Source organism: Notolabrus celidotus, chromosome 8 (genome assembly GCF_009762535.1).
Source record: "Notolabrus celidotus isolate fNotCel1 chromosome 8, fNotCel1.pri, whole genome shotgun sequence".
NCBI lineage: Eukaryota > Metazoa > Chordata > Actinopteri > Labriformes > Labridae > Notolabrus > Notolabrus celidotus.
This window is the reverse complement of record NC_048279.1, coordinates 19,446,410-19,465,041: the sequence shown is the minus strand read 5'-3', so window position 1 is coordinate 19,465,041 and position 18,632 is coordinate 19,446,410. Positions and strand designations below refer to the sequence as shown.

General features: G+C 40.9%; 1 protein-coding gene across 4 annotated transcripts; it reads left to right on the top strand.

Annotated features, from left to right (window-relative positions):
- The first annotated feature begins 1,375 nt into the window (after positions 1 to 1,375).
- Positions 1,376 to 18,445, top strand: kdm2ab (lysine (K)-specific demethylase 2Ab). 4 transcript variants are annotated; one of them, XM_034689539.1, is made up of 23 exons: positions 1,376 to 1,871; positions 2,266 to 2,306; positions 4,715 to 4,853; positions 5,882 to 5,960; positions 6,089 to 6,135; positions 6,957 to 7,135; positions 7,412 to 7,518; positions 7,633 to 7,726; positions 9,303 to 9,456; positions 9,563 to 9,678; positions 10,306 to 10,432; positions 10,540 to 10,814; positions 11,211 to 11,288; positions 12,013 to 12,273; positions 12,622 to 12,750; positions 12,879 to 12,965; positions 13,573 to 13,794; positions 14,263 to 14,292; positions 14,496 to 15,547; positions 16,101 to 16,264; positions 16,419 to 16,565; positions 16,694 to 16,909; positions 16,999 to 18,445. In XM_034689539.1, the coding sequence occupies exons 2-23, from the start codon at positions 2,271 to 2,273 to the stop codon at positions 17,178 to 17,180; spliced, it is 3,921 nt and encodes a 1,306-aa protein (XP_034545430.1). In that variant the 5' UTR covers positions 1,376 to 1,871; positions 2,266 to 2,270; the 3' UTR covers positions 17,181 to 18,445. The 4 variants fall into 4 exon arrangements, with proteins under 4 accessions (XP_034545430.1, XP_034545428.1, XP_034545431.1 ...); XM_034689537.1 differs by having other exon boundaries at positions 1,479 to 1,871; positions 10,306 to 10,456; XM_034689540.1 differs by lacking the exon at positions 1,376 to 1,871 and adding an exon at positions 1,899 to 2,015.
- Positions 18,446 to 18,632: the final 187 nt, after the last annotated feature.

The window sequence follows — 18,632 nt, the reverse complement described above, 5'->3', positions numbered from 1 at the left end:
AAATAGAATAAAATAAAATATGGCAAATATTACAGATATATACGCACTATGTACACTTCTATCTGATAAATAGATAATGGTGTAAGTTATTGCACAGATAAAATTGCGCCAGATTATTAAAAAAAAAAAAAAGTTACATATTTAAGATACCCGTTATTAGACCCTTCACATTCTCATTGGATCCGCTAGGTGCTGTATAATTTGAAGCTTGAAAAGCTTAGGTTTACACTAAAAGGCTTGGTGATCATCATTTCATGTTACTTGGGAGCTCTTTTTGAACTATGTGCATTCTCTATATTTCTCCTCGGAGTTGGAGGATTGATGTGTGCAATCTTAAATTACTCTTTGTTATTTATTTTATCTAATACGTCTGTTGTACTTTAATACTATTTTCTTCTACTTATTTATTATCATTAATGTATGTATGTATGTATGTATGTATGTATGTATGTATGTATGTATGTATGTATGTATGTATGTATGTATGTATGTATGTATGTATGTATGTATGTATGTATGTATGTTATTATTGTTGTTGTTTTTTAATTGTTGAATGGCCTTGTAATGGGTGGAGGGTGGGGAAGGGTGATGACATTCAGATGTGACAACTGATTTTTTCTGTGTCTCACGGAGAGATATCGCAGGTCTTTTCTTCCTGCAGTGGTCAGACTATATAACCAATAATATATATATATATATATATATATATATATATATATATATATATATATACATATATATATATATATATATATATATATATATATATATATATATATGCTGAAAGAGATGCTTATTTTTTACTCTTTAATTTAAATTGCTAATAACTTTTTAATAATTGATACTTTATGGGCTCTTGTTATATATATATGTGTGTGTGTGTGTGTGTGTGTGTGTGTGTGTGTGTGTGTGTGTGTGTGTGTGTGTGTGTGTGTGTGTTGTGTGTGTGTGTGTGTGTGTGTGTGTGTGTGTGTGTGTGTGTGTGTCTACTTTTCTACTGTGACTCTTGAATTTCCCCGTTGTGGGACGAGTAAAGGACTATCTTATCTTATCTTATCTTATTCTATATTTGTGTACCTTATGTTGAATGTCACACTGTCTAAAATATTGAAAATTTTCTAAAATAAAGTTGAAAAAAAATAGGTACCTGTTATTAGTAATGTCATTTTGACTTAGTCAAAACCACCCAACTTCAAATAATTGATACTACCTAAAGCTAGTAATAGAAAATATATGTTTTCTGAAACATTTCTTAAATTTTTTAAAAGTGAGTTTACTGTTTTTGCATATGAACTCTTCAATGCACAATGAAGACTTCTGGTATTTCAAGTATAGTCAGTTGCTTTGTCCACATGTGTTTTTATTACTGTAATTCATAGTTATGCAAAAGCAACCCGCCCTTCTTCCGTGGAACGAGGGCAGACAAACCAAGTCTCCATGAATATCAACACATTATAATCCTATTTAAATAGCACACGCTGTGTCCAATGAGAGGTGCATATGCTAATCTACAGAACAGTGGGTAAAGGGGGGCGGGCTGTGAGCTTTTTCCTTTTTTTATCTGGTGTGTGTGTAGTGTGTGTGTGTGTGTGTGTGTGTGTGTGTGTGTGTGTGTGTGTGTGTGTGTGTGTGTGTGTGTGTATACGTGAATGTGTGTGCGTATAACTGTGTGTATGTGCGTGTGTGTTTTCTAACCAGCTGAAAATGGCGGCTCGAAGCGTCGAATCGTCCTAACTTTATCGCACAATAATAAACATAACAATACACACAGCTGTTCTCACACAACATGGGGAGAAAGTTGACCGAGCAGCCTCAGACGCTCTAGCCGGAAGACATTATTCTGAGCGGATAGAAGGAGTTGAAACACAGAGGTAATGATATAAAGAAGATTTCAGTCTACAGGCTAATGTCAACCAGCTAGCAGGAGCATTAGCATTAGCCTTAGACGACTTGAGAAAGGGAAACTGAGCTAATGGTAGTTTACGTTTAAAGATAACACCAGGGTTATTCCACATGTGAGTTGACCTTCTGTCTCAGATATTCATATGAAGATGGCACTTGTCTTTAAACAGTGAATCTGAAATGTTTGCAGTTATGTGTTGCTAACCTTAGCCTGTTAACACTGTTGGCTAACGCTATCATGCTAGGCTGCACTCAGAGAGGGGTGTGTGTTTATGTCCGACATTTAAAACACACACACTTCAACATTATCTATTGAATACATGTTATTCATTCTACTCTCTGAACTTTCTGCCCCCCTTCCAGAGACCATGGAGGACTCTCACACACGGTACAGCAAACGCCTGGTGAGTAAGTTTAGCAAACACTTGTTTAATGGTAACAATGATCTGTTATCATGTCTCTTTGTAAGTCCACCTGCTTAAATATTACATGCAGACTTAAAGTGTAGTCACGTCCAGTGTGTTTGATTGTCTCTTTGGGGCACATTGTGTGACAGGACAGGAGTGAGTCTCTCTCTTGTGTTGTGTGTCCCAGTTTTATTACGGTAATGAACCTGTCTAAAGACTAAAGGTTCAAGAAAGGGTCAAGTTCAGTGTCTGACCTGACAGCAGTGTTCTTACTGTGACCCTGTTTCACCTCTTTACTATCACATCACCTTGTTTTAAAATAGATACTCAGCTTCTACACAATTAGAATAATTATGTGTATTCTGAAAATAAGATCATATCTGGATGTATATATTTGCATATGATTGTGAGTAAGCTATTCCTTCTATTGTTGATAGGTTTTAGTATGTCTTGGCTGAATTGTTGCTCACACTAAAACTTAATCAAAGCCCTCTGTGAAATGTTCCCTCCTATGTGGGAATGATTGATTCCCTTTGTCGTTGTAAATCACACAACATGAAAAGAACAATGTGAGTTGGGGTTTTTTTATGATATGAAATTGTGTGCGATTTACTCTGTACTGTGCGGCCTCGAGTTATGGTAAGGAAGAGGATCAGAGCGTAGATAATACCACATTTGTAGTAAAGAGATGGAGATGGGGGGTGGGGAAATCATAGTGCGGGGGTGTTGTGCTTTATCCATCTGTCTAGCCAAGCAGTAGAGCAGAGGGTGAATGGCAGCAGGGGAGTAAGAGGAGGGGGCAGTGTGTGGAAGATTAACCCCATCTTTTGTAATGCCGTATTGTTTGGTTCCCACATGAACTGATTTGGTAGTCGGCTGACTGATGAGCTTGGGTTGAATTATTGTGTTTTTTTGTGTGTTAGCTTTGAGCACAAGTTTCACTTGTTGACTGGTTTGCTAATGGCAGGTTTTGATTCCTCTTTCTTTACCATTGAGATGAAATTATAGGCACTGTGTATTTAAACTCATGTCTTTACCATTACACTAATTGTATCTTGAGGCTGCTTATTTCAGGTCTCGGTCTCGTCTCAGAATTGAAAGCATTTTTACTTGGTCTTGTCTTGGTCTTGGACTGGGCGGACTCCGTATTTTATATCAAGACCGGAGACCACCACTGATGCTCTCTGTGTCCCTGTCATTACTGTGATCAGAGAAAAAAAGAAACGTATGGAGTCAAAAGAAAGGCAACAAAGACAAACCAAACCTTGTTTGATGCTGTCAATAGTATTCAAAGCAAACTTAAATAAAACAAACAGAAGTCTTTTATTTTGTTACCTCTCATAATGATTTTTCATTGATGTATATGGTCTTGGTCTTGTCTCGGTCTTGCCCTGCCTTGGTCTTGGTTTTGGCTCAGTCTCGATCCCTAAATGTCTTGGTCTTGTCTTAGTCTCGGTGCACTCTGGTCTCGGACATGTCTTGGTCTTGGTTAATGTGGTCTTGACTACAACACTAAGCAGTGCTGCAGAGGAGTGTGTGACTTTTGCATCTATGATGGATGAATATGTTCCTGCTGATAGTTGTGCATCAGAACATGACAGCCAATCAGAAAATTTTGTAACCAAGAGAAGTTTGTTAAAGTATTTAGTCCTCAAGGTTAAGATTGCGGAACATTTCTTAGAGCAGGGGTTTCCAAAGTAGGGGGCGGGTCCCCCTGGGGGGGTCGCAAGACACAAATGGAGGGTCAAGAGATGTCTTCGAGAATGTTTTTTTCTTATTAAGTTATCTAAAAGTAGTAGATTTTTACCCGTTATAGTAAAAATATTGACAAAAATAGTCGCTCAACTTTAAATAAACCCTTGAAAATAGAAAATGTAATGAGTTTTCTGCCTTTCTTTTTGCCAGATGACTCCTAAGTTTAGGGTTAGTGAACAGTTAATTATCAAAAGCATCAGTAGCAGTAGGTTAATTCATAACAGCACAGGAAACACAGACACATGCTCATATAGGTAGGCTTATTTTCTGCAGACTAGCTAAATGAAGTCACATTAAATCACTTTGAGGGACAGTGGGGGTCGCAAGTCTTTGGCACATATATTTGTGGGGTGCAGGCTGAAAAGTTTGGGAACCCCTGGCTTAGAATATACAGCTTAGATAATTTTCCTAGTAATTATATCCAAGAAATAATTTTTAATGCAATTCATGATATGTATAATCTTGACATTGGCAGTGCTGTCTGTCTCATTGCATGCTATAATCCAGGTTTGTCATTTCACTGAATCTGTACAATGCAGAGAGACATCCCATCTTTATTCTGGCACCATCATCCTCTACTTTCTGTTGCTCACCGGAAACTCATAGTTCACCTCTGACATAAAGTTTACAGAAACCTTCCTTGTTCTCAGCGTACAGGCACACGGCGGCGCTACCAGGACGATGGAATCTCAGATGATGAAATCGAAGGGAAACGCATGTTCGATCTGGATGAAAAATTGCAGTGCCACAGATTTAACTCTGACTTGATCAAACACATGGAGGGTAAAGGTGAGTATCCTAACAACTAACTGAATAAAGTAGAAGTTTAAATTGATTTATACCTGAACGTATTAAGTAGGGATGACCACAATTAATCGATTATCGATTAATTGATTGTTAAGGAATTACTCGAAACACGCATTTTTGTTATCAATTTTCTGTCACCTTGAACAAACATCATGTGGTCTCATATTACACTCATCTATGAGGGAGGTGTTTTAAGTTGTTAAAGGTGTTGTGCACAGCGGAGATGCTCTGCTGGCGGCTGCGCGTCAGATCTCCCCGTGTGCTTTTTTTAAAAGAGGATCAATACAAAACTGCTGCCAACAACGACACAGACACGAAGGTTCACAACTATAAACAGGACATTTCCCACCTTTTGGATAAGAAGGCAACAGGCAGGTGGGAAATTCAGGTACACTATGTTTGCAGACCAGCAACATCAGATCCGTCTGAGCTTTTCTGCAGCGGGACTGATAGTGACCCGGTTGCGCTCCCGGCTGACACCTGATCAAATACACGTTTATTTTTCTCAATAAGAACGAGTAGACAGAAAACTGGACGCTGGGAGTCTGAAGTAATTTTCTGTTAGTAGTCTCAGCCTTCACTTTATAAGATTATGTCCGCATAGAATATTTTAATTAGCCTGATCGTTGATATTCTGCGTGTCAAACATGTACCCGTATTAAATCCCGTCAGTTATTTGCATTTTGTTGCTGTAGAAAATACAATTTAGGGGGAAAACAACGCATTTGGCCTTTTTTTTGACGTAAGAATAATAATGTTTTTTTTTATCAATTAATCGATAATTGATCGTTAACATTTCCAAAGATCGATCACGGAAAATACTTAAAATGTACATCCCTAGTATTAAGTAACGTAAAGGTAAGTAGAGCTAGATCAGATAAAAGTCTATCACTGAGTTAAAGCTGGTTGATTTAAGTTAATCCATTACAAACAAGTATTTGTGATGGGTGATCCACAAAATCCAGGTCTGGGTTTCTTGATGACTGTTAAAAACGATGTTTCCTTTCTAGATTTCACATTTGAATACATCCAGAGAGAAGGGCTCAGGGACCCCATTATCTTTGAGAAATCTGATGGCCTTGGCATACAGTAAGTCACATTATTTTACTTTTCATTGCTGATAACGCTCGTTTCTAAACACACTTAAAAAATGTTGAGGAAAATGCCAAAAAACCTCTTTTGAATTAGGTTATCATGAAAACTACCCTGTCTTGCAGAATGCCAGACTCTGATTTCAGTGTGAGTGATGTCAAGCTGTTTGTTGGTAAGTTCTTGTTTTATGACCTTTTGCAATTGATAGCTCAGATTTTTTTTTGTGTCTGTGTTTTGTTTTCTACAAAATTAAACACAGGAGATCCTTGTTACCAGTCGTAGACGACAAAACTGCGTTGCTAGCTGGAGTCCTGGCTTACACTTGTCTCTCTGTTGTATCCAGAGCAATCATCCACTTGTGAGCCGTTATATGTTGTAAAAAATAAAACAACTTTTATTTAGATGTTCCATCAGTGACAAAAATCCAAAAATTTAGCAGATGATGCAGGATTCCAAGATAATAAATAAAACTCTAACAGACATGGTAAAAAAACATGCGACTCCAAACCAGTCTAGATTCCACTGACTCCCCCCACTGTCTGTGCCACACACAAACCTATATTAAAGAGTCTCCTCATCAAAAATACACTATGATAATGTGTTAAACAACCAAACCTAATTATATTTCTACATTCTTTCCCACAACAATTTCTTCAATTATACTAACACTAAATAAATCTATTAATAGTCACTAACCAGAAACATTACATTGCCCCATACACCAGTAGAACTGGAGCAAGAATTATGTTATACTGTGTATATTTCTGTGACATAAGTATACGTAAATACCTGGACATAAATGATAAGATATTGAATTGCTGAATTCGTCACAAGCTTTTTTACTAGAGAGCACTGATGAGTTCAATATTCAACTGTAAAATTAACAAAACAGTGTGTTACACAAAATGATGGTTTGTGGGTTTTTTTTGAACAGTGGGATTGGATTTGATTTCCGTGGTCTCAGTGGTTGACCATTTTTTGATTCTCTTACAGGTAGTCGACGCATTGTGGATGTGATGGACGTGAACACCCAGAAGGGAATTGAGATGTCGATGGCTCAGTGGCGACGCTACTATGAGACCCCACCGTCAGAAAGAGAAAAACTCTACAATGTTATCAGCCTTGAGTTCAGCCACACCAGGCTGGAGAACCTGGTCAAACGACCGGCCTCGGTGAGAACACCTGGGGCATCACAAAATCCCACATTAATGATGACATTTTAGAACGATGACTGGCTCACACCTGTGTTAAACAAATAGGGCATGAACCAGGAAATGCAGTCAAAGTATGAAAAGTTCTTTTAATTTGTCTTTCTCTTAAAGCAGATAGAGGTTCAGCCTATTTGACAGTTTTGATGTTTTGTACCCACAGAGAATTGTATGTATTATCAGAAGAGAGTCAACATTTTGTATCTGTGTTTATGTTAATACCATTTCCTAATAATCAAGGTGGACCTTATTGACTGGGTGGACAACATGTGGCCTCGCCATCTCAAAGAAAGACAGAGAGACTCCACTAATGCCATCATAGACATGCATTACCCCAAAGTACAAAAGTGAGTTAACAAAGTCTTCAAACTTAAGAAACTTTTGTTTTGTCTTTTACTTTTCAACCTTTTATCTTCTATATAATATACATTGTGATTTTCCTCCTTTCATCGTCTTCCTAGGTACTGTCTCATGAGCGTGCAGGGCTGCTTCACAGATTTCCACATTGACTTCGGGGGCACCTCAGTCTGGTACCACATCCTGCGAGGAGGAAAGGTCAGTCTTTGGCCCAATCTCAATGTCCACCCTCAAGCACTCACTGACTTTGTGGCGCCTTCCTGCTAAGTCAGTGAGGGCTAAGGGCTGTCCCACTGTCAAATCATAAAGTGTGTGAGGGATCTCTCTCTGACTTTTTGAGCCCTTTATGCCCCCTTTCTGTAAGTGGGCATTTTTGCAGACTTAGCGTAAGGGAGTTACCCGGAGTTCATAGTATTGTGACGTGAAACACTGGATTCCCAGGGGAAGCCCACGAACATGGAAAGGCAAACGAACGTCGTAACATGGATGTAGTGGCTATTTGACTTGGTCAACTTACAAAACCTAAATCTCAATGATCATGATTTCAATGAGAAGACATCAGATGAAAAATTGGAAATGTCAAGAGAGGACATGAAGTTCATGCAAACTATGACAAGAACAACAGTACTGTCGGATGGACACTACTTCATTGACTTACCATTCAGAGAAGAAGACCCTGTCTTGCCCAACAATCTCTGTGTTACAGAGCAGAGGCTCAAAGGCCGGAAAAGAAGGTTTTAAAGAGGAGTACACCACATTTCTCAGTGACATGCTAACTCAGGGCTATGCTGAAATAGTACCCACTGATCAATTGGAACAAGATGAAAGGAAAGTGTGGTACATTCCCCATCGTGGAGTACGTCACCCCACCAAAGGAAAGCTGAGAGTTGTGTTGGATTGGGGCCACGTACAAAGTAACATCACTAAACTGCCAGCTTTTGCAGGGTCCTGATCTCACCAACTCTCTTCTTGGGGTCCTCATTCGATTCAGGAAGGAGCCTGTGGCAGTAATAGCTCCAACAATGGAAATAAAAAAAGTGTGACAGTAAAAAAGAAGCATGAAATTTGCAATGAAATTTACAGGTAAAAAAAGTTTGCCTGTAAATATGAATATAGAAAACAGCCTTAATCTATTCATCTTCACACATATGTGTATCCAGTATAATTTATATATTTGTAGTTATATAGCCTATTTATATATTTTAAGTTGTGTGGTTAAGCAGTCTGTACGGTGAGAGCCTGGATCACATGGCAGTCAGCCATCCCTTAAGCACCTTGAATTGTAGGAAAGTCAAAATTGTGCAATAAAAATTCCTAATATCACTAAGGGGAGCTTCATGACGTCATGCAGGTCACGTGAGAAGTAGCAAAGTGCTGTCCCATTCCCAGTTCTACAGTTTGAGCCCTTACAGCCTCCTGCCCTAATTCACTGTCCAGCTGATGTCAATTAAGTCAAAAAGGGCTCAGGGCTCAGGGCTCAGGGCTCAGGGCTCAGGGCTCAGGGCTCAGGGCTCAGGGCTCAGGGCTCAGGGCTCAGGGCTCAGGGCGGACACTGAAAATGGGCCCTGGTGTCCAGTCACACAGGTTTCAAGATCTGCCTGTCTGTACTAATACAGAGGACATACTTACACTTTACTCAGGAGCAGCCATTTATTCAGTCATGTTGTCAGATTAAAAGTGGAAGGGAATCATCTGACTTTTCAACTGTTTTTTGATATGTCTTGATGAATCTGTTGAAGTCTACATGCATTTTCTTTTCCTGTGAATCCTGCAGGTGTTCTGGTTGATTCCACCCACGCCACAGAACCTGGAGATGTATGAGAACTGGGTTTTATCTGGAAAACAGGGAGACATCTTTTTGGGAGACAAGTGTCATGACTGTCAGAGGATAGAGCTGAAGCAGGGAAACACCTTCATAATCCCATCAGGTTTGTTATAGTAACACAACAGTGACGCACACAGACACGAAGCATACACTCTCTGAAGCTGTCTGCCACTACACGCCTTCAGCATCATGTTTTCTGTATGTTGTAGGGTGGATCCATGCTGTGTACACCCCTGAGGACACTTTGGTGTTTGGGGGTAATTTCCTCCACAGCTTTAACATCCCCATGCAGCTCAACATCTACAGCATTGAGGATCGTACACGGGTGAGCAGCAGCAGCTCTCATTCACCAAAGACATGTTTCTTCTATTGATTAAGAACAGTTTTCTTTAACACATACTGTTGATTGCTTTCAAGTTTGAGATTATGTAAGCCATGATTCAGAGCTTTTTTTTCTCTGCAGTGGCTCAAGATAGAAAAACTGTTAGGAATACGTCTCAAAGATTAAACTTTTGCAAGGCACGTTAGTCTGTCTTACACAATCACATGAAACCGTTTCATTGTTGGCAAACACATTAGTCTTTTGTGTCACAATGGAAAGTTTAGTTAGCGACTACACACTTCTCAGAGATTAACAAGGCTCAACTGTAGATGAGGCAGGTGTTCAGTCTGCATCTGTGCTCTAGCCACTGTAGCTAGACCACGTTTTCTTCACCTCCTCCATCCTCCTTAGCAGAAATTCAAACCACAACAAAGATGTGAGAAGAACTGCAGAAGAGAAGTTAGTTGAAGAAGCAGAGTATGCACTCAGTATGAAACGACTAAATTTCAGAACAGTATAGTATACACTGTATTGCCACTGACAGTGTGGTGTTTCACTAAATAGTGTCGTAATGAAGCACATTTTACTGAGAATTATTTTGCCTGATACATTTCTGTCCTCCTCCTCTAGGTGCCAGCAAAGTTTCGCTACCCGTTCTACTATGAGATGTGTTGGTACGTCCTAGAGAGATACCTCTACTGTCTCACCAACGTATCCCATCTCACTCCTGAGTTCAAAAAGTACTCCCTAGGCATAGGTGAGGAGCAACACAAGAAACACGGTTAACCTGCTTTTTTTTCTTTATTTTAGAGACACATAAGTAGACCCATTTTTGACACAAGCTCAATCTTCTCGTCTTTTTAGGGCTGACCCAGGCCGACATTGAAACCATGGATCAAACCGGAAATGGTACCTCAAATGGGGTTGGCGGTGACGGTGAAAACGGAGAGGTGCAGTTGAAAGAGGAAGATGTCTGTGAAGAAAAGGCGGCTCAGGTTCCCGAATCTCAGCATGTGCTCACTCCATTTGAGCTTGAGGGCCTAAGTAACCTTTTAGGAAAGCTGGAGGAGCTGCCTGCCCACAAAAAGTGCGTCCCTGCAGGCATCAGGAACGCTGCTGCTCTGCTCGAAGACGTCAGGGTGGGTGTCTCTAGTCCCCTGTGTTGTTCATGAGTATAGTTTAAACACAGTTTTTCCTATCGTGTTTGTGGTAGAAGTCTAAAGATAAAGATGAAAAAGGTGGTACAACATGTATGTGTAAGGCACTGTTAAAAACAACAGCAAGAACAGAAGAACAATTACTCAGTGCTACAAAACTTTATTGAATCATAACACTTCAACCTGATGGTCTTAGCCAGGTGATCTCTGCAAAAAAACAAATCACCTGGTGAAGACCATCAAGTTGAAATGTCATAATTTCATATCTATTTGTGGCATTGGCACAATGTATGTACTTGTCTACTTTTTCTTATTGAAGTCGAAACATATTATATATATTTTTGTGTCTTATTGCTCCTTTTCCCCTCCACTCTCCAGGCTGTTCTGAGGAATCATGGGGATGATAACTCTAAGCTGTCCTACACTGGAGAGCCCATCGTCAAGTGGCCAGAAAGGGTGTGTAGAGATTAGATTTGTACATATTTTCTGTGAGTTAGGAGTAGGGGTGGGAATTGATAAGATTTTATCAATGTCAATGCCATTGTTGATTCTGCTTATCAATCCATTCCTTATCAATTCTCCTAATGATTCCTGGGTATTTTTGAGTGGGAAAAAAGTAGTTCTACACAGTCTTCCGCACCAAAAGGAACCATTTTATTTTTTCCAAAATTATGTCTGCACAAGACTGAACATGAACATATTCAACATTTGGAGAGGAAAAACGCTTTTCCTCCAGGGGTCATCGCAGAGGTATTTCACCCACTCTCGGTGCCTCATTTTCGGCTGCGTGAGTCCGGACGTTGCCCCCGAAGCCTGGAGGAAAATACTTGGAATTTGGAGAGGAAAAACACTTTTCCGATGGAATTGATCAATTGGAACCGGTTCTAAGTCAGATCCGGTTTTCGATTCCCACCCCTAGCTAGGAGCACATACAATCATACTGTGTAGAGATGATATGTTTGTGAGCAGGCGGAGAGTTGTGCTTGAAAACGTTAAAAATAAAAGCACTTTTTCCACTTTTTTGATTACTTTGAAAATACTTGATAATTACATTACTGGTGTAAGTAGTCATCATTCATGCTCATCTATATTGCCAATCATACAATGCAAACACTTGTGACTTATTTGCAGGACATGATTGTGACTTATTTTCTTTTTCCTGCAAATATTCCCCAAACAGCCGTCATGGTACCAGCCCCCCACTCCGCCTCCTCCTGTAATTTACCGTCCCCGTTTGGGCCCCACCCTCCACAAACCTTTGGGACAGAGGCCCAACAAACGCTCCTCAATCTCTGCCCTGAGGCGACGACGAGTGAGATGCAAGCGCTGTGCTGCCTGCCGCAGGAAGGAGTGTGGAACCTGTCAGTACTGCCACGACATGAGGAAGTTTGGTGGTCCTGGACGCATGAAGAAGGGCTGCGTCATGAGACAGTGTTTGGCAGTGAGTACCCATAGTGGGCCTCAATTCCTCACTTACACATGTGGCTGGTGACGGTAGATCATAATTATACTGATGATTCCTCTAGTGTGAATCGCCAGATAGTGCAACCCGACAGAAAATGTGTTAAAACTAGAGAAACAAGTTATTTTTAATCATACTACTAACTCACATGACAGTCAACATAGGCAAATTAATTTAAGTAAATAGCCTGTTAACTAGTTAGCAGCCTGTTAACTAAGCTAAAATACCGTCTTGTGGTCTCTCGGAAATCACCTGGCAACATTTTTGGACATAGTTTGTTTATTTGCTTACTGTTAGTATATATTACATTTGTACATTCTCCTGCAGCCTGCCTTGCCAAACACAGCGCGCTGTGCCATATGTGGAGAGGGAGAATCAGAGGATTCGGATCCGAGCACCCACTCACTCATGGAGTGCTCTGTCTGTTCGCAGATCACACATCGGCAGTGTCTTAAGGTGAGCAGCGGAAGATGAAGTGAAGGCTGTAAACTGAAAAATAAAAAAGTCTGCAAATGCTCTACTGCTGATAAAGCTTCATTTACCAATCAGATGTGAAGGATGACTTTTAATGTTTTCTGTTTCAGGAACCTGGTGAGGGGAAGATCAATAAGGATTTGCCCAGCTGCTGGGAGTGTCCTAAATGTTACCAAGGCAAAGAGTCTGAATCAGAGGTAGAACACATTTTTACATGCCCTTCTCTCTCTCTCTCTCTCTCTCTCTCTCTCTCTCTCTCTCTCTCTCTCTCTCTCTCTCTCTCTCTCTCTCTCTCTCTCTCTCTCTCTCTCTCTCTCTCTCTCTCTCTCTCTCTCTCTATCTCTCTCTCTCTATCTCTCTCTCTCTCTCTCTCTATCTATCTAGCTTTCTCTTTCTTGCTCTCCATCTCCCTCACTTTCTCTGTCACGCTCACCGTCTCTCTCACTCTCTCTCCTGCTCTGTCTTTCTCACCCTTTTTCTTCTCTTTCTCGCTTTCACTCTTCCTCTCTCTAGTTTTCAATTATTTTTTTTCAATTCAAAGGGCTTTATTAGCATGGAAAACATATGTTGACATTGCTAAAGCTTAAAAAGAAATAAAACACAAAATTACAAAGTTTTCTCTTTCTCACTCTCCCCCTCTCTTGCTCTTTCTCTCACTATTTTTTCTCAAGATGTTCTTTCAATCCTCACCATTCAGTTTTTAACTTCTTCAAAGTTCTTTACTTTTATTTTTGAAAATGTCACACACACTGACGTCTTGTTTTTAACCCTCCTGATGATCTCTTCTTGTCCTTTTCACACCAGTCTTCCAGTGATGAGGAAAGTGGAGAGTCGGAGGGCTTCAGCTCCTTGCCGCCATCCAAACTTGCATACCGGGAGGGTATTGGTGTAGGAGAAGGGGTGAGACGAGGGAGACGTAGACCTACCTCCCGACCAACAGCACCACCGCCTTCTCAGAAACTGCTCTTGCAGCATCAACAGAACCGCAAGAGAGCAAGTGCACTTGAGCTCCGACTCAAGAAAAGGGTAAGGTTAAGACCGTAACAGAATTTAGAAGCAGTATTTAAATTTTCCTTGATTGATAACGATCAAAAGGAAATAGTGTTACGTGTTTGTGCTCTGTACCAAATATGCGTTTATTTAATTTTCACAGAGAAGCATGTCTTCATTTCCTAATTAGTATTTTAATATATTTAATAAGCAATGGCCAGTTTTACATTTGACTCTGTGTTTAGAATCCTTAAAATCCTGGAGATTTAATTGAAGAGAAAAACTCAGCAGGCTTAAGAGTGAGGAAGTGTGTGTGTTCTAAAAGTATCTTTAAATTAAAACTTTTACCCTGATGAAACTTGTAATTATACTCAGACTAGTTTGGTAGATGTAGCAGATGGATTTTTAGCATCTTCTCAGTCTAAGAATAGAAGTAGACAAAGACTTGTTTCAGTGTGTGAAGATATTATCACTGTTCCCCAACTATTCTTCTGTTTATTGCAGATAAAACTGGAGCGAAGCAAACTCTTGACAGTAAGTAATGCCTTTATTATATGCCCTGCAATAACTCAGTGTGCAAATTAGTATATGTGTGTGTCTGACGTTTTTGGTGCAGTATTTCAGATGATGTAATAGTAATATGTAATAGATTCTATTTCAGAGCACTTTTATTAAGTGTATTTAGTACATACATTATATGTTTCTCACTTGCCATCTTTCCCTGTCCTCCCAAACAGAGACAGGCAGCTCTAGATCGTTCTCCCAGACTGCTGGGTTCCAGGCTGCTGTCCCGGCTACGTTCTCCAACCAGCAGACTTTCTCAGGGCAGAGGTCGGGGCACCACTTGGGCGAGTAGCTCTTCTTACCACAGCTCTTCAGGAGGGACCGGGTCCATCCAGCAGCAGCAGCAGCCGTCCTCCCTCAGTCTGGCTCTTGAGCCCAAAGGAGAGCCTCGCAGAGGGAGGGGTAGAGGGGTGAGACTGCGGGGGGGAGGTGCAGGACGAGGGATGAGAAGTGGGAGAAGCCATGAAGAGATGCAGGAAGAGAGCGAGGACAGCAGCAGCAGCAGCTCCAACAGCAGCAGCAGCAGCGGCGATGATGACGAGGAAGAGGAGAGAGGACAGAAAAGTGTGAAGGGTTTGGATAAAGAGAACCAGCCACAGTCAAGGCGAGGAGGACGGGCAGCCAAAGAAAGAGGGGGAGAAGGGAGCGAGGCGGCTAACCAAAATGGTGCTGAAGAGGAGGAGGAGGAGGAGATGGAGCAGGACACTCAAACAGGGGGCAAAGATGGGTCAAATCTTAAAGTGACACTTCAGAAGCCAACCAGGGCCAAACGGGATCCATCATCTATTGTCCCCAAACTAGAGGCCATCGCCCCTCAAACTGCTACTTCCACGATACACAGCCAGACCAGACCCCTTGTCAGACCCCCCATCAGAAATCGCGGGCCCTGCCCTGAACAACACTCCAACAGGCACACACCCCCACACACTCGCAGTAGGCACACAGACACTAGTAGATCTCACCTTGCGAGGCTGGACACCTCAAAAAGAGTCCAGCTGAGCAGGCCGGCTAAACTGAGCAATGGAGCCTCCTGCTCTTCATCCTCTGAGCTTCCTCATCACCGCATCCCTCTGTCGGCCTTGCAGGAAGGAGGGGGCGAGGCAGACAGGGAGGGTGGTGGGAGCGGCCCAGGCTGTGAGAGGGAGGTGTGGGTGTCTGTCTTCCGGTATTTAAGTCGAGCGGACCTCTGTGTCTGCATGGCGGTCTGCAAGAACTGGTACAAATGGTAAGACATCAGAGAGAGAGGAGAAGTAGATTTATATGTAGGGACCAAAGCTGAGCTTAAACCATTCCAATGTCCTCACTGTAATTCAATTGAAAGAGAGATGAAAACATATGGCTCACTGTCCCTTTAGCCATTTGAAACTTTTTTTTCATCCTCAATATTTTGATTTGATTAGCTTACTAGTTGTTCATGTGGACCTTCTGTATTATTAGTAAATAACTTGTGAAGTTAAATTGCATTTGTTAGTTCTAATTGTCATATAAAGTTCATCACAATGATTATTCTGAAGTTTCATTAGAAACCAGAGTTCCATTGTTTGCCTTTTCTGTCTTCAGCAAATGTAGAAGAGTAAATCTAATGAGTCCATAGGGGATTCAGATAGATTGGTATGCTATACCAAGCTGTCAGACCTTACTTATTTTCATTATTGAACTTTAAAAACAGTCTTTTTCATTGCAAACTCTAGAGTCTTTGTCCATGTAAGGTTTTATCAGTGTGTCATAGTCCAGATTTATTTTTTTTAAAGTTCTAATGAGTCCGTTCTTTTTCTTAGGTGTTTAGACAAGCGGCTTTGGTCACGAATTGACCTTAGCATCAAACGCACCGTCACTCCTCAGGCCCTAACAGGCATCATAAAGAGACAGCCAGTCACACTCGATCTTTCTTGGACCAACATCTCGAGGAAGCAACTGAACTGGCTGGTTGGCCGTCTGCCTGGTAATATTCACACGCAATTTATATACTTATATTTTTTATATTTGAAGGTTTGATATCATATAAATCTGACACAGTGAAACAAAAGAATGGAAGAATGGATACTGTGGAAAAGACTGATGCACACCACCTAAACACACATTTCTTGATTTCACAGGTCTGAAGGATTTGATGCTGGCAGGTTGTTCCTGGTCATCTATTTCAGCTCTCTGTTCCTCTGGTTGCCCTCTCCTCCGCTCTCTGGACCTGCGGTATGCAGACGGGATCAAAGACACTCAGATCAGGGATCTAGTAACCCCTCCAGGTGAGATAAAAGAATCCTAAGAGTCTACCAGTGAGAAGCTAGACATGTATCTAAGTTGGCCTTGAATTTATTTGGGAATAAACTCTAAACTTATTTTTTTCACCCCTTAAATAACCCCACTGATCCAGGCTGTGACAATCGTAGTCAGCTGCGGACCATGCAGTGCTTACGACTGGCAGGCTTGGACATTAGTGACTCCACTGTGCGCCTGGTGATCCGCCACATGCCCCATTTAACAAAATTGGACCTCTCCCACTGCAACAGCCTCACAGACCACTCCATTAACCTGCTGACGGCAGTGGGCTCTTCCACGCGAAACACTCTCACAGAACTCAACCTGGGAGGTGAGTTATAAAGAACAGCTAACACAACACATGAAGGATAAGTCTTTTTTTCACAAGTACTGATCTCTGTGTCCTTCTTTCTTTCCCAGGCTGTAGTAAACTGACAGACACGTGTCTTAAGTATCTCCGGCGTCTCTCTTGCATCTCACTGCTCGACCTGCGAGGCTGCAAAGGGGTCTCACGCAAGGCCTGTGAAGCCTTCATCTCGGAGCTGTCTGTCAACACCCTGTACTGCCTGTCGGATGAAAAACTGATTCAAAGGATATCCTAAATGCCTGTCTTCTCCAACTGCTGAGGTGCAAAGGCAAGGAAGTCGATGCTCTGTGACACAAAGGACGCAGACAGGCAGGAAAGTTCACATGCTCCTGTATCTCGTACAAGGAAGGGTGGGGTCTAGATTGCAATTGCTAACTCTCTTAGGTGTTGTTTGTGAAAGGGGTTGTCCCAGCTGGAACTAAGTTGTATGCATGTTTTCCTGTGTACCTAAGAAGAGACTCAGGACCTTCTGTTTCATGTTCTTTTGGTATTATTGCTATGTGGAGATTTTTTTAAATTCTGATGTCGGGAGGTGTGAGAACATGGGCAAGTAACTGTATTCTTCACATCCTTTGGATGACAAAGATGATCAGCTCTCCTTTGGATAGATGCCACTTCGTTTCTGAACCACAGCCTTGACAAAGAGAGAGATAAGAAATGTTTCATCCTTAAGGTAAAAACTGCATTCTTCTGTTCAGCTGAGCCACATAAAGTCTTATTTATTATCAAATGGTTAATTTGATTTCACCTAAATTTGGCTCTGAGTAAATGATTATTTGTCAGATTTAAGAGAAGAAACGTTTTGTTGTTAGATGCTTTGTGCTCAACATCTATCCTTGTTCTTTTAAAAGACGACTTAAAGTGAAAGGTTTTTCTCATCTCCACTTATAAAGTGAACGACTGTGGTGGCCTCTGTTGACCGGTTGTATGTCAGTATAATAAGGTGTGTAGGTGCTTTAGTAGTCCATTGGTATACTTGAGAAGTATACACAAACGCTGAATGGATGCTGTTGGTAGAAGAGAGAGTACAAGGCGATGTGAGAAAGCAATCAATGTGGCAACAAGACCTCACCCCAGTAGAGGGCAGGTTGCATTAAGTGTGGAGTAAGCCAAGGATTAGGTGAAATGGTGCATCTTCAAACAACCGTTAGACTTCAGGTGCTATTATTTCCAAACTCTTCTTGCTTTGATTTTTGTACAGAGAATACACTTAGAGCAAACATGTTAATATTCTAGATGAGACTGCTCCCCTCCATCTTTGATACACCTTGGTTTCTTTTCACAGATAAAAAAAAATGTGAGTACTTTTCACTGAATTTCATGACCTGTCTGATTCAATGTAGAGATGTATTATTTTGTTTGGGTGCAGGGGGGTTGCTCATTTATTTTTTTTCCCTTAAAGTGTAGTGGTTCTGTATCAAGGTTATCCACCCAGACAGGATCTCCTGGCCATACCCCTTCAGATGAATATGAGTATATAAATATATACTTTTTTGTAAATGTGTTTTCCTTTTTTCGGTTATCAAAATGGGAATCCTGTAGCATTGTAATTATTTTCAGAAGCTTTTTTTTCACGTTATGTTATTTGTGTTATTTTTCAAGAAAAATAAAAAGTTATAAACAATGGGTAGCTGCCTCTCAATACCTTATTAGATAAATGAAGAGTTCATTTGCAAAAACAGTTAAC

What these genes read in the sequence shown, in the direction of transcription:
- kdm2ab (XM_034689537.1), top strand. Translation starts at nt 2,271, where the DNA reads ATGGAGGACTCTCACACACGGTACAGCAAACGCCTG. An exon ending in CTCTGCTCGAAGACGTCAGG is followed by an intron (nt 10,815 to 11,210) that starts GTGGGTGTCTCT and finishes TCCACTCTCCAG; the next exon opens with GCTGTTCTGAGGAATCATGG. An exon ending in TCATGAGACAGTGTTTGGCA is followed by an intron (nt 12,274 to 12,621) that starts GTGAGTACCCAT and finishes ATTCTCCTGCAG; the next exon opens with CCTGCCTTGCCAAACACAGC.